The sequence below is a fragment of the Exophiala spinifera genome, assembly GCF_000836115.1.
Source record: "Exophiala spinifera strain CBS 89968 unplaced genomic scaffold supercont1.4, whole genome shotgun sequence".
Taxonomy (NCBI): domain Eukaryota; kingdom Fungi; phylum Ascomycota; class Eurotiomycetes; order Chaetothyriales; family Herpotrichiellaceae; genus Exophiala; species Exophiala spinifera.
The window spans coordinates 2351902-2364938 of NW_015622516.1; the positions used below are offsets into that span (position 1 = coordinate 2351902).

At 52.8% G+C, this 13037-nt stretch overlaps 3 protein-coding genes across 3 annotated transcripts; 2 read left to right on the plus strand and 1 right to left on the minus strand.

Moving 5' to 3' along the window:
* Nucleotides 1-1891: 1891 nt before the first annotated feature.
* On the plus strand, nucleotides 1892-3869 carry PV08_06048 (uncharacterized protein; the record flags this gene model as incomplete). The annotated part of the gene is made up of 3 exons (XM_016380386.1): nucleotides 1892-2110; nucleotides 2196-2630; nucleotides 2697-3869. 3 exons carry the CDS (start codon nucleotides 1892-1894, stop codon nucleotides 3867-3869), a joined length of 1827 nt encoding a protein of 608 aa, XP_016236213.1.
* Nucleotides 3870-4880: 1011 nt separating this feature from the next.
* Nucleotides 4881-7403, minus strand: PV08_06049 (uncharacterized protein; the record flags this gene model as incomplete). Its single annotated transcript, XM_016380387.1, has 1 exon — nucleotides 4881-7403. The coding sequence occupies one exon, from the start codon at nucleotides 7401-7403 to the stop codon at nucleotides 4881-4883; it is 2523 nt and encodes an 840-aa protein (XP_016236214.1).
* A 2204-nt stretch (nucleotides 7404-9607) lies between these two features.
* On the plus strand, nucleotides 9608-12173 carry PV08_06050 (uncharacterized protein; the record flags this gene model as incomplete). Its single annotated transcript, XM_016380388.1, has 2 exons — nucleotides 9608-9631; nucleotides 9801-12173. The coding sequence occupies 2 exons, from the start codon at nucleotides 9608-9610 to the stop codon at nucleotides 12171-12173; spliced, it is 2397 nt and encodes a 798-aa protein (XP_016236215.1).
* Nucleotides 12174-13037: the final 864 nt, after the last annotated feature.

Here is a 13037-nt window from a genome sequence, read left to right on the forward strand (position 1 = left end):
AAGAGTCTTGAGGATACTTGGCGGGAGGGATGTCGTGGCATTGCTGGGCAGCAGAGGGCCAAGAGATGCGCGAGAGAGAGAAGGGAGAGGGGGGTGGGGGCGTCAACGGGGGGAGTGAGACGGATTAACATTCTGACGTGTCATGCCAGATTTGCACTAAGACGAGATTGGATTCTATCATGGATTCTATCACGCAGTTCTGCCTTTCTCTCAGCAGCAATTTGCCGTACCAATACAATCCTGCGGGTAAAAAGGCCAGACGAGCATTCATTGCCTAAATCATCATTGCCTTGGTACTCTCGCATACTCATAGGCGGTTAAATAAATGGCAAGTCCTCGTATTGGACAGAGGTGGGCGACTTCGCAAAATCTACATGCCTAGGGACGAGAGTATTGCGACTTACTACTGTACGTGGGTGGGACTTTGGGAGTGACTACCGTACTAGTAGGTAGTAGGTAGACTGGTAATCGTCCTTGTACGTCCCTGTAGGGGGCATTGACAAGTAGCTGGCTTTTCTCCGTGCTGCAAAACGTCAACGACGCAAAGTGCACACTCTACACGTTATCTTAGCGAGGTGGCAAGGGATGCCAGACTGGACAAAACGTCAGAGAGGAGTGGCACTTGGGGTTGGTAACGAGTGGTTGTGCTTGTATTCCCCGTCACTGTTGCTGCGCCTCCGTTCCAAGCCTACAGGGACCTACTAATGTAAGTACTAGGGACAGGACAATAGTGAGCTGCACAGCGGCGACCCAGAAAAAAGTCTTGGGGGCTTGGGCTCATTCTTGTCCCGCTCCCAAGAGTCCAAGAGAATCCAAGACCGTCCAAGACCTTCCAAGACTTCCGAATTATTGGGAAAGAGGAGGAGGGACTTTCTCTTTGCGCTCTCTCAAGCTCCCCCATCCTGATCTCTTGGGATCAAGGCCACCCTCGCCCGGCAACAAACGTCTCTCCGTTGCAATGTCGTGATCGGTTTTCGCCCCTCGGTCAGGATTCAACCCTTTTGAGGCCTGCCCCCCTCGTATCACCTTGTAAGACCAGCGCCTCAAGGGAGGGAGAAGCGGAGGGCGAGAAGGTGCTACTCGCCTACAAAGGGCTAGTGGGGTCCAGGCTCGCGACAGCTGCATTTCCTCTGGCCCTTAGCGGCTTGGCAGAGCGTATCAGCGTCGAGTGCCAAGGCCGCTGACGAAAATTGGGCGCCCGTGGGTTGAGGATAATCTGGACACTGGGTGAAGCTGCTCCCTCCAGAGTTTCTCCCGCAGAGATCGAAATCCCTCGGTGCTGTTGTTCCTCGTAAAGCCCTCGCTCCCGGCCCATACGACGAAGAGCAACGGACCACGAGTGGCTTTTCTCCCGCCGATGATAACCTGACTGGCCCCGTTTCCCGTGAATCTAACCACATGCTCTTTCGACTTAATCCAGCCCATCGCCGCCCCCCGAGCACTGTAGCCACCCTCCGTCTCCTTCCCTCTCGTTCTCGTTTGCTCCTCGTACTTTTCGCGGTACAAGGAAAACGATATTCTTCTGTTCCTCTGTAAATCCCCGTCCTCTGCCTCGAGTGCTGAAGTCCTCGAAAAGAAGTAGACGACGACGACGACGACGGCCAAGTACCAGTCGTGCCTCACCACAACGCGCGCGCCCGGCAGAAGTTCTTCACTCGATTTGGCGCTGCAGCCACTGTCCTCGCGCAGAATTTTCTACCGTCACTGCGCTGACCGTCACCTTTTCTTTCCGCCGCCTCCCATCGCCACGGAGAAAGTGACTGTCAGCTTCGACTCACATAGTGTCTGGTTGTTGCATCTCTGTCGACGTTCGTCTTGAATCTTCGCCAAGGTCGCCTTGAACAATATCTCTTGGCTCTCGCTGCAGCTTGGCGCGAACAACGAAACGATCATGTCTGAACTAGGCGACTCCAGCACCACCCCAAACCCTCCTGCGCCTCAGGACGTCCCTGCTGTCTCACAACCACAGCAGCAACAAGGCCAACTGCCTCAGCAACCTCTGCTCCAAACTCCCCAACAGCCTGCGCCCAGTGTCAACGCCGCCGGCGAGAACCTGCAGTGCCAGTGGCAGGGATGCGGCGAACGCTGCACATCCGCAGAAGCTCTCTATGTGAGTCCCAGACATCCCTTCCCATCAACACTGCATCATCAATTCGCCTCGTTGACCTCGTTACTGACACGAACTCCCATTCCAGGAGCACGTCTGCGAACGCCATGTCGGTCGCAAGTCCACCAACAACCTCAACTTGACGTGCGCCTGGGGCCAGTGCCGTACCACCACGGTTAAGCGTGACCACATCACTTCGCACATCCGAGTCCACGTACCCTTGAAGCCTCACAAGTGCGAGTTCTGCGGCAAGGCCTTCAAGCGACCTCAAGACTTGAAAAAACATGTCAAGACTCACGCAGATGACAGCGTCATCATGCGTTCTCCCAACCTAGATGCAAATGGAGGACAGCGTTCACAGAATGGCATGCCTTCAGGTGCGGACTACAACGCCTCGTACTATGGTCACGCTCTCACAGGCCAAGTCGGCCAAAATTACTATGCCCCTGCCATTCCTGGGCCAGGCGACTACACCGGCCAGCATCATCCTAACCAATACTATCAGCCACATCCGCCCGTCCCGGTAAGTTTTTGATTGCTGCTATGTTTTTGTTACCGAAAGCCCAGTCGTGCTAATCCAACGCTACAGACTGGACAACACCCAGGCTACGGCCCTGTGACATACTACAGCACGGCTCCCCCAACCTACGACTATGAGACTCGGAAGCGCGGGTACGACGCGCTCGACCACTTCTTTGGTCAAGTCAGACGGAGAGAGCTCGATCCTGCCAATTTCCACCACATCAGCCGTCGCCTCTTTGAGCTCCAAGGTCTTCAACTTCCTCAGATCATCCCAGCCAACGTTGCCGTTCCGGCCTATCAGCCAGTCTCTGTCGGCGGTGCATACGAGTCCGAAGATCCCATCCAGGCGTACAGTCTACCACCGATGGGCAATGCAAAGACGCGTGGTGACTTGACCTCGATCGACCAGATCCTGGAGCAGATGCAAGCCACCATCTACGAGAACGACGCTCAAATGGCCAATACGGGAGTCGGACAGGCAGGTTCTGGCTACGTGGCCTACCGCACCAGCAACAGCCCACCTAGCACCGCTCAAGTCCCGACCAGTGCTGCCCAAAACAACCCTGCCTCTCTTCTTCAACATACCCACCAAGGCAGCATTGCCAGCACAGCTGATGCCAGCACTCCAGGCTTGACGCCGCCGTCCTCTGCTCAGAGCTACACATCCGGTCAAAGCCCCTTGCAGAACCACGCGGCCCCCAGCAGCAGTGCCCTGTACCCGAGTCTCCCATCGAATGCCAGTGACATGGCCTATGCCGCGGCCAATGCAGCCACTCTCAGTGGTATGTTTGACAATGACGAGAGACGCCGCTACAGCGGTGGCATGCTCCAACGCGCCGCTCCCGACAAGGACAGGGACGACATGGACATTGTGACTGATGGCTCTGTGACGCCTCCCGCGTCTGCCATCAACAAGGGCAAGAAGAAGGCCGAATCGCCGGGTGACAGCGTCATTGACCCTGCCCTATCGGCCGAGATTGGATCACCCAAGAGTGACTCAAAGGATCCCGAACCGGGCGAGGTCTGGGTTCAGAACATGCGCCTCATCGAGTGGATGCGCGAGCTGATCAAGAAGCGATTGGAGTCGGGTCAGTTTGACGACGACGACGATAAAGCTCTCACTCCAAAAGCAGATGGGCTCGATCACGACATGACGGGCACAGATGATCATAAACTTCAAGATCGATCGGAAGAAGAACAGCTCTACCCTGTTCTCAGGCACGTCGAGGAAAGTGCTTGAGAGGGTCGTTTTTGTCTCGGGGAGGGCGGAGAAAGAGTTGGGTGGACTCTTCCTTCTGCTTTTTATGTTTCTCATCAAGTCTCTCCGAGTAAACCCCGTACTGAGTACTGAATAATGAGCTCGGAATTGAGTGATTGATTTGATCGTTATCAATATGTCAACATGATCGTCTTCACTGCTCATACCTACCTAGCTGTAGTATATTCAAGCATAGTGTTTTGCGAACCGGGGGGGTGTGTGTGTTTGTGTTCTTATTCTGAGGTTCTTGGGATCGGAACGGATGGGAAGGGAAGGTCAGTGGTTTCGTCGAGGTGTTTTTTTTTGTTCTAAAAACTTCCAAACTGTTTTCCCTTCGGGTGTGATTGAGTGGGTTTGGTCGGACGGGAGGTTTTCTTTTACCCTTCCCTTGGTCGGAGTGGCGTGTGTGTGTGTGAAGTTCCATGAATGAATGAGTTTTCTCGGGGCGCATGAATCGGGCTGTGGTCAGTAGGTTTCAGGGTGGTAGGTAGGTAGGTAGGTAGGTAGGTAGGTAGGTCACCCAGTCACCACCACCACCACCTCAGGCAAGGTAGTCCTTACCTGCCGGTACATACATATTCTATTCTACTCCGTACATGGTGCGTGGTAGTACCCTTTGTCGCTCACTACCCCCCAGGTGGTACAAAAATTGAAAAAAATTGAGAAAAAAAAAATCCGCACAATCATAGATCATAGATCGTAGATCATGAACATGACGGACGAGTGGAACGTGGAAGAAATGGAAGTGCAGCACGAACTTCGGCGAACTCCATCCATTCCGTCCTGGAAACAAGAGCACCTATACATACATACATACATACATACATACATACATACCCTTGTGTATTCGTTACCTACACACACGCCGAACCGAAAGGAGAGGAAAGGAAAGCCAAAGAGAAGAATAAGAGAAAGGCTCACTTATCAACACTTGCATACCTGGTAGTACCTAAGCTGTGTACCACCCTCACCACCTACTAATCGATACATCTACTACGTAGGCAAGGCTCTCTTCTCCCAAGCTCTGACAGTGGCCCTCTCCCTCATTTTGTGTTCCTGGGCCTCACACCCCCCCAGCTGGCGCCTCACCAGATCTTGCTCGAACCTCAATTCCGCAAGTTGGCTCTTAGCCCAATTGCGGTGACGAGGACAGCGATTCCTGACACACACGCCGCCCTTTTTCGGCATCGCGTCGTCCTCATCGGTACCGTCGTTGCTGCCACCTTCACCTTCATCCTCGACCGCACGATCATCATTGCCCGTTGGTTTTCCGTGCTCCCCGACACCATTCGCCACCCTCATGTCTTCCGGGGGTCCGATCTTGGCCTTTTCGATCCCCTGGTCCAAGATCTCCTTGCCTCCGCGCTGCAGGTACCAATTCGCAAATTCCTCGTCCGACCAGGCCATGCGCGGGTCGAAACCGCACACGTCCTTCATCTTGGGATGGGACTTCTTGACTTCGTCCGTGATGCTACCCGATCTGACCTTGACCAGCTCGAGTAACAATTCCCTCGCGCCGAGTATGTCGTTGCGCTCCTTGAGTCTGCGCTTCTCCTCTTGGATACTGGCCATCTTTGCACTCTCGAGCTCGTCAAACTCCAATTCCAATCGCACGCGCACGGCTTCCGCGTCAGGCATGTCGACGTCTCGTGGAGGCGTCTCTGGCTTTCGTCCCAGCGCACGCCACTCTTCAATGTCTTTGCACTTTTCCAGCAGCGCCTTGACCTCACCTGCGCGAAGCGTCGAGCCGCGGTTGGGCAACATGTCGTCGTCCATGCTGCTGTCGGTCTCGTACTCGGTCTTCTCCTCGTCGCTGTATGCAGGTGTCGCCAGTCGACTTTCGTTGTTGATTGGAGTGCCCACATCCCCATTGACGTTATTGAGTGACCTCGCCGCCTTACTTCGGCCTTCGGTCTTTTTGGCCTTTTTGCGCAACTTCTTGGGTTTTTGGGACTCGACAATATACTGTCCGTCCCTGCTAGTCTGCACGTTGGGGTCGCCACGCTGGACAAGTTCGACGAAGAACATCCGTCCGCATGCATCGGAGCAGTATTTGCTTGGAGGATCTTGCATGACTCTTGCTGGCTTCCTACAATCTTTCCGCCTGCACATGCGCTTCCATGTCGTCTGTAACCCTGGTTTCGCGCATCTTGGGCAGATGTATTTGTCGATCAGGTCTCCATCTCTCTCCCGTATATTAACACAATTGCCGTGAAACCACTCTTCGCAGCCGCCGTCGCATGCTATCATCCAGGTATGATTGTCACCTTTTCTACAGATGCAAAATATTTCTCCATCATCGTTGGAGCTGCCCGGTGTATCGGCGACGGAGGTTGAGCGAGATCTGGCCTCGATAGAAGCCCCTCTGGAAGACGCAGGGGTCGGAGAGGACTTGACACTGGCTGCAGATGTCTGCTTCTTAAGCTTGGAAGGAATCGGTTTCAAGTGTGTGGAAGCAGGCGTCGCACTGGGAGATCGATACGCCGATCGAGCTGGTGGACTGTTCTCGGACTCGCTCAATTTGGACCGTTTGTTTGGGGCAGTCGAGCTCTTGACTTTGGCAGTCCCTTTCTTTTTGGATGCAGCCGAAGATTTAGCAGAGTCGTCTGGCGCGGGTCTTTTCTTGCCCGCAATCGGCGCTGGGGTTGCGAAAGGTTCGGTAGAAGACGCTCGGGATCCCGCGACGGACGGCTCTTTCTTCAGTGTCGCGACGGAGCTTGTTGGCTGAGGTGTTGATGCTTCGGTAACCTGAGGCTCGGGTGCAGGTCTAACGTCCCGCTCCTCGGATTTCTCTTGTTCTTCAGCGACAGAGACATTTCCAGGCTCGTCCTCACCATCCAGTTCTTCTTCACGCTTGGCTTGTTTCTCTGCCTTTTGTGCCTTGGTCAGTTTTGGAGGCGGAGGCGGCGGGCCTCGCGCAATGATGTCTTCGAGAGGCTCAACAGGCTCGCCGGTGATGGGCTCAACGATGACTTCCAAGCTGCGCAGTGGTTCCCATGTCTTTGTGTTGTGAATTTTCGATATGTGATCTCGTACAGACCGTCTCCTGGTGAATAATTTGTTGCAAAGATAGCAAAGATATCTACGATCGGTATGTTGACCTTCGTTCTTCGACGAGTGTATATGGGACTTTGGTGGCGCGTTGGGATCGGGTTTTCGAGGTTTGCCAGGGACTTTGGGTTTCTTTGAACTCTGTTCGGGCGAGCCGCGTAGAGAGGAGTCGTCTCCGAGAAGAGACCCGTCGACCAAGTCTACTGTTGCAGTAGTATCAACAGGTAGAGGCTCATCGTCGAGCGGAGGGTAGTTACTATCGACCATCTCCTGCTTGACGAGACCGGGATCGACCAGGTCGCCACGTAGTCCTGAAGTGTGTAAGTCGGTCTCATCTTGATCTAGCATGGCCATATCGACATCGTGAGATAGAGGATGTAGGGAGTCGAGAGGAAGAGTCGCGTCGTCGTCTTGCTGGAAGAGTTCGGGCGCAAAGAAGTTCACGGATGGATCAGGCGCGTCCATACTAGAATTCAGAGGTTAGTGGTAAGCGCAGACAAGGCTCTATGTAATCGGCATGGACTGACTTGTCTGCAATGACAATAGGCGACGCTAGATCGGAGAAGTTGGATGCGGCGTTGAGGCTTCACAAGTCGAAAGGTCGATGTGAAGCGGGAAGTCGTGCACTTCGGCGAACAAGTCGCCTGCGCCTTGTGGAGAATGTTAACGCCGATATAACCTCAACACAAGGAGAGTGATGAACGGACTAGTGAAGACTCTAAGGGGTTTTCTCGACATAAAAAATTGAAAAGGTCCTTCACAAGAAGGGAGACACGCGTCAGCACAGGCGAGGACGGGAGAATAATGAGATAAAGATGCCTGCACTACCTGAGTCTTGGGTATCAAGTCACCAAGATCCCGCACGTTGCAGACGGCATTCCTTTGCAAGACATTCTAGCCATTTCTCATATTACTTCACCTCTCTTACTCGTCTTATGTCTTGCCCAGTGCGGCCGTCGTAATTCCGATATGTTATCTATCTATATCGCTCTCTTCAAATGGGTGGAACACGCTTTGATACGATTTCCAGGGCTAAAGAGGTAGCCATTTGTGTGACGCAAGACAGCTACAGGGTCAATAGGCATCCTCCTAATGCGATGATATGTTAGCGCCAGAAAGAATAAGAAGATAGAGCCTAGCCAGGTACTTTTGCACTCTTAATGACCATTTATGGTGGGCAATCCAGATCTTGCGCAGTAACCGGCTGACTTATATCGCACGTAGCCCTGTTTGTTGTTTCCTACGGTGGGTAGCGAGGAACACATCCATTTATTCCTGCAGCAGATGGTGCAACGTTCACTCATTTCCTCTCATGCTCTCAAAGCGAGGGTAAGACTCATGGTTGGGATGTGACTTCATTGAGAAACAGTCTTTTCCTTTTGGGATTTGCATCGAAGAAACGGTTCCATTCGGTGCCTTACGAATGGCACTGAGACACCACTAACTCAGCGTCATTTTCGGCCAGGAAAACATGGCGCGATTCTGTGGTGCCCGACCTGACAGCAGAAGCCAACTGAGGCGTTGGACAGCGTTATCAAACCCACCTTCTGGAGTCCAAGTTGGGAACATGATCTAGAGAGCGCGGGCGACAATGGCGTAGTCGAAGGCGGTCATGTCCTCGGTCCGGAACTTTTGATGCGAAGGTCGTTCCAGTCTTCGCTCAGCAGCGGGACAAAAAGTAGTTGGACACCGTGAACCGCGTTGCTTTTGACATTCACTGGGTCAAATGCCAGCCCCAGGTCCGTCGCTTGGACGTTGGTGCGTGCGCGAATTCAAACCATTGCGTCAATGTACGTCCCCCGATATGATCTTCGAACTACCCCATGCAGTGAGGACCTTATGTCAACGCCGTCGGTGCGTATCTGTGCCAGGCCTCTCGGAATATCGAAGTTGAACGAGCCGTCGCTCTGCAAAGACTGAAGGACCTTGATGACGATGGTGGTCGGCTGTCTTAATCGAGCAGATCAGAGACAGCTTCCTTTCTCTAAGATGGTGATCTGGCTTAGTGGGGTTGCTCTCAATGAGAATAGACAAGCCCTCAACTCCCAGAGGATCGTCCACCGTTGGATGTTTGTGACATAGTTGCGAGCCCCGAATGGCCCTCGGTGCTATCGTCGAAGTTGGCCATGGCAGCACTCTTTTTCTGGTGATCACCCAATTGCAGACAGAGAGCAGCTGCGATTCCTGGGTGCGTATGATATGACAGCCCAGACTGTTTCCTTCTGGATAGTGTTCATGGAGCATGGAGAAGCTGGCACTCTCCAGCATCGACAAGCGCTATTTCGGGATACTCGTAGTAACTGACTGGTACGAAGCAGGTGTGAAACAGTATGATGTGCCAGAACGGGTTTGGAAGAAGCAAAAAGCGGCGTCCACCGATGCCGTTTTCGGTGGTTATGTCACTCGATCATCGGCGTAACTCGACAACCCTCATCGTCGATAGTAACCTAACTTTGTTCGTATCACAACTGCTCCTTCATCTCATACCATAATCCCTAATAGTCTTCGCCTTCTCGAATCAACGCCTGAGATGGCTGCGAAGCTCTTGTCTCCGTAGGTCATACTCCCGCAGGCCCTGGCAACACTGTGGAACGCTTGCACTGTCGAAGGACTCGCTCAGACCTCGACTACAATCGACTCCGATACACTGGCGGCCACTACGTCAATCCATGCCGCCCGCAAATTCTCCTACTGTAAGACCATGTTAATTTGTCAATCGTTCTCTGTTTTCTGTTGGAGGACCTTTTTCGGACCACCCTTCTCTGCACGACGGATTCTCCATTCCCTCGTTGAATATCGGCCCTTTCATAGCATTGTTACAATCGTTCCTCAATGCTTACACGGCTTATTTTGTTATTCTAGGATAGATCTCCGTCCGGTCCTCCCGGACGCTCCATTCGTTTACCTCTCGAGCCCGCGACGACCCAAGACCCTTATTTGCGCGAGATCGCCGAAGCCATCTCCACAACTGTTCCTGACTTCGCCTCGACGCTGAACATTGCACAGTCAACCACAGAAGCCCAGGTCCCAACAAGTTCGACCATCTATACCGCTGTTAGCACCTCTGCTCACTCTAGATCGGCCCGAGACGTCCAGCGTCCATGGCAGATTGTATCGCGTGCTGAGGAGGTGAACGAGACTTATCGGGATTCCAGACTGTTCAACGAAGATATTTGGGAAAGAGCAAGGTATTTAACAGAGCAGGAATTTCTCAATCGACCTTCCGAGACCAGACATCAGACCAATATGCAAAATCAAACATCAACCAGACGGGTCTACGTAGGGAACGCTCGTGCATCCCCGATGGGCAGCCTTCTTGATTGGACGAACGGTCGGACGTTTCGAAGTTCCCCATCTAGTGATGATAGTGATGACGATCTGGATCGAGTCAGCACGGTCGCTCCGAATAACGATATCGGCGCGCGACGGGATCTTCATCGCTTGGAGAGGGCGCTGCAGAGCTACCGATCAGCCAGGGATGGTCTGATCAGGACAGGGAGAGCAGCAGAAGTGGGTGCAGTGCCAACTGCCAGTGCCCTCAGAGCGTATTGGCAAGAAGACGCACCGGCGGAGTCCACTGCTAGGTCCTCGGCTATCAATGTACTGCAGAACCAAGACCGAGTGTCCGCCCGACAATGGCGAAGTGTCGAACTCCGCCGACTGTACAACGAAGCCAACTCTATCCCTAGCAACACTCGAAGAAAGAAAGACAGAACAGGGAGGTCAGCCGCAGCTGAGCGAGTGAAGAACTCCATCCGATATCTATCGCAACTTCGGCATACTGATGCTGAGGGTGGACTTCAGCTGGCTAGACAGCTTGACCTTGATTCGTTATATCAGTTCGAAGAGTCAAACAGCCCGAGCGATCTTCCCATGCTCGCTGACAATCTACCCGTACCGCAATACAGCTCGTGGTTGGTACCAGGAATGGTTTGGCATGGTCTCCAGTCGACTGAACGTGAGCCCCCGCAAAGTACAGTCACCTGGGCCTCTCAAGCTCGTCGTGATCCTCAGCGAGATATTTTCCGCCGTAGCATCACACGGAGACGAGAAATGATGCTCGGAAGTTTTCAGGAAGAAATTGAAGGATTGTCGGGGTCTTTGATTGACGCTGAACGCTACCTGTCTGACCTGCTGCAGGACAGCACCGGCAGATGGGGATTTGCTCGAGAGTCACCGTCATCTCAACGATCATCTCAGTCGTCCCATTCCGCTGAGTCGGATCATTGGCCGGTTAAAGTGACCATCCACTCCGTTGACTACGATAACATGACCTTGTCTGGGACTATGTCCGCGAGTCACATGCCAGAGAGAATTTCGCCTACCCGCCTCTCAACAATTGAGCACCGGGGTTCTACGACGAGTATGTCTTCTTACTTCACTGGCGAGATCATCGATTTCAGAAAGCAAACTCTCGAAACCGAATCTGAGGGCAGAGATTACCGAGTTGGCGGCCTCGATATCGATGCGAGCTATTGGGCTCGATTAGGGCCATTCAGGCAAGAGATAGAGAAAGTAAGGAACCTGCGTGGCAAGTCCAGAGGGGAGTATCAAGAAGACAGTCGCCTGTGGAATGCCTTCCGGAAACCTGCCAGGGACGATAGCGATTATAAGGAGCCTCCTGCAATTCCTGGACAAGCGACTCTAGAGCTAGAAACGAACCGAAACGAAGAGTTGACCAGTTCTTCCAGCTTGTTTCCTAGCCAAAAGGAAGAAAGCCCTGAAATCGAAAACGATGAGATCATGGCTCGTTGCCTCGGAAGTGCTAAATGGCTGGATGAAAAGTTGGGCAAAGAATGGATTTTGATGAGATGGAAGGAGCGCTGCTTTGTTGACTCGAGCAGCCCGTCATCCAGTTCTAACCAGACAAGGACAATCTTCACGGCATCGGGGTCTTCATCATCCTCGCCGCATGCTTTGCAACCATCCGATTCTGGAGCAACGACATCCTGGGGCCTGACAATTTCGGGCTTTTATTATATTGCCCTCAACAGACTCACAGGCGAGGTGGATGGTCTGTACTACGATCCTGGATCTCAGCCCTACCAGGCCTTGCGAATGATACCTGAAGGCATGCCATTGTCAAATATACTATCAGGAAAAACAGCCAAGTCTGGCAGCTACTCTCCAAGGGCTTTTGGTGAACGCAAAGATCATATTTGCGGGTGCAGCGACCCGAATTGTAAGGAGAAGGTTGGATTGAAACGATGGTTTCCTTCTATAGAGCTCAGATGACTGGCAGATAGCCATTGTTTGGATTCAATGTCCCGATCGACACCGACCGAGATATCACAATCGATTTCATTGCCCTCCGACAAATTACTCTCGTCCATGAGTCGATGAGGCAAGACAGTTGCGCCGTGTTCATTTCCAACACTACCAATGGTGCTGCGTCGGTCTATGCCCACGTGTCCAGCGATGATTCTGAATCCCGTACACGAAAAAATGTGCTTCCCATCACGGGCTGTCGAGTCCAAGTATTCCGACAGTTTTCATCACATTGGCTGACCTGTTCCTTCACAGGTCCTCTCCTGGCTCAAGGCTTCGATATGTTGCAGAAAGCTGTGACATATCCTTACGCATTGCAAGTACCGCATGCTAGGGTACGTCAAGGTTTGAGCGTTGAACAGGCTCAGAAGACCATCTGTCCAAATCGACGGTCGGGCCGTGTTCAGAGAATCTCCACCCCCAGCGTGAGGACCTCTTCTTTGACTTTTGGGTCCTTTTTTGGAGAGAACGGAGTCAACATCATGGCATATTTTGTGTGGGATTTGGGGTTTTAAGAAATGAGCGAACACCTTGTGGATAGAGATCAGGCCAGCAACGTCCACGGGAATCTAGTTAGTACGTGAGGAGGAATCACGGTGTCTGATGATGGATGGCTACATGGTCTCAAAACGAAAAGGCAAACATGAATCTCCCATCCTCTTTCTGTCTCGTTGCCGGCTGTTCGTTTTGACCTTCCGCTCCACGGAGTTCTCTCTCCAGGAAGGCATTGTGAGTGCGTGGGCGACATGCATCCTCCTCCGCCCCCTCCCCCAACCTTCTCGTCCCAGAGGAATCGACGCTTCACTTATGAGCCCACGCAAGATGCAGGTG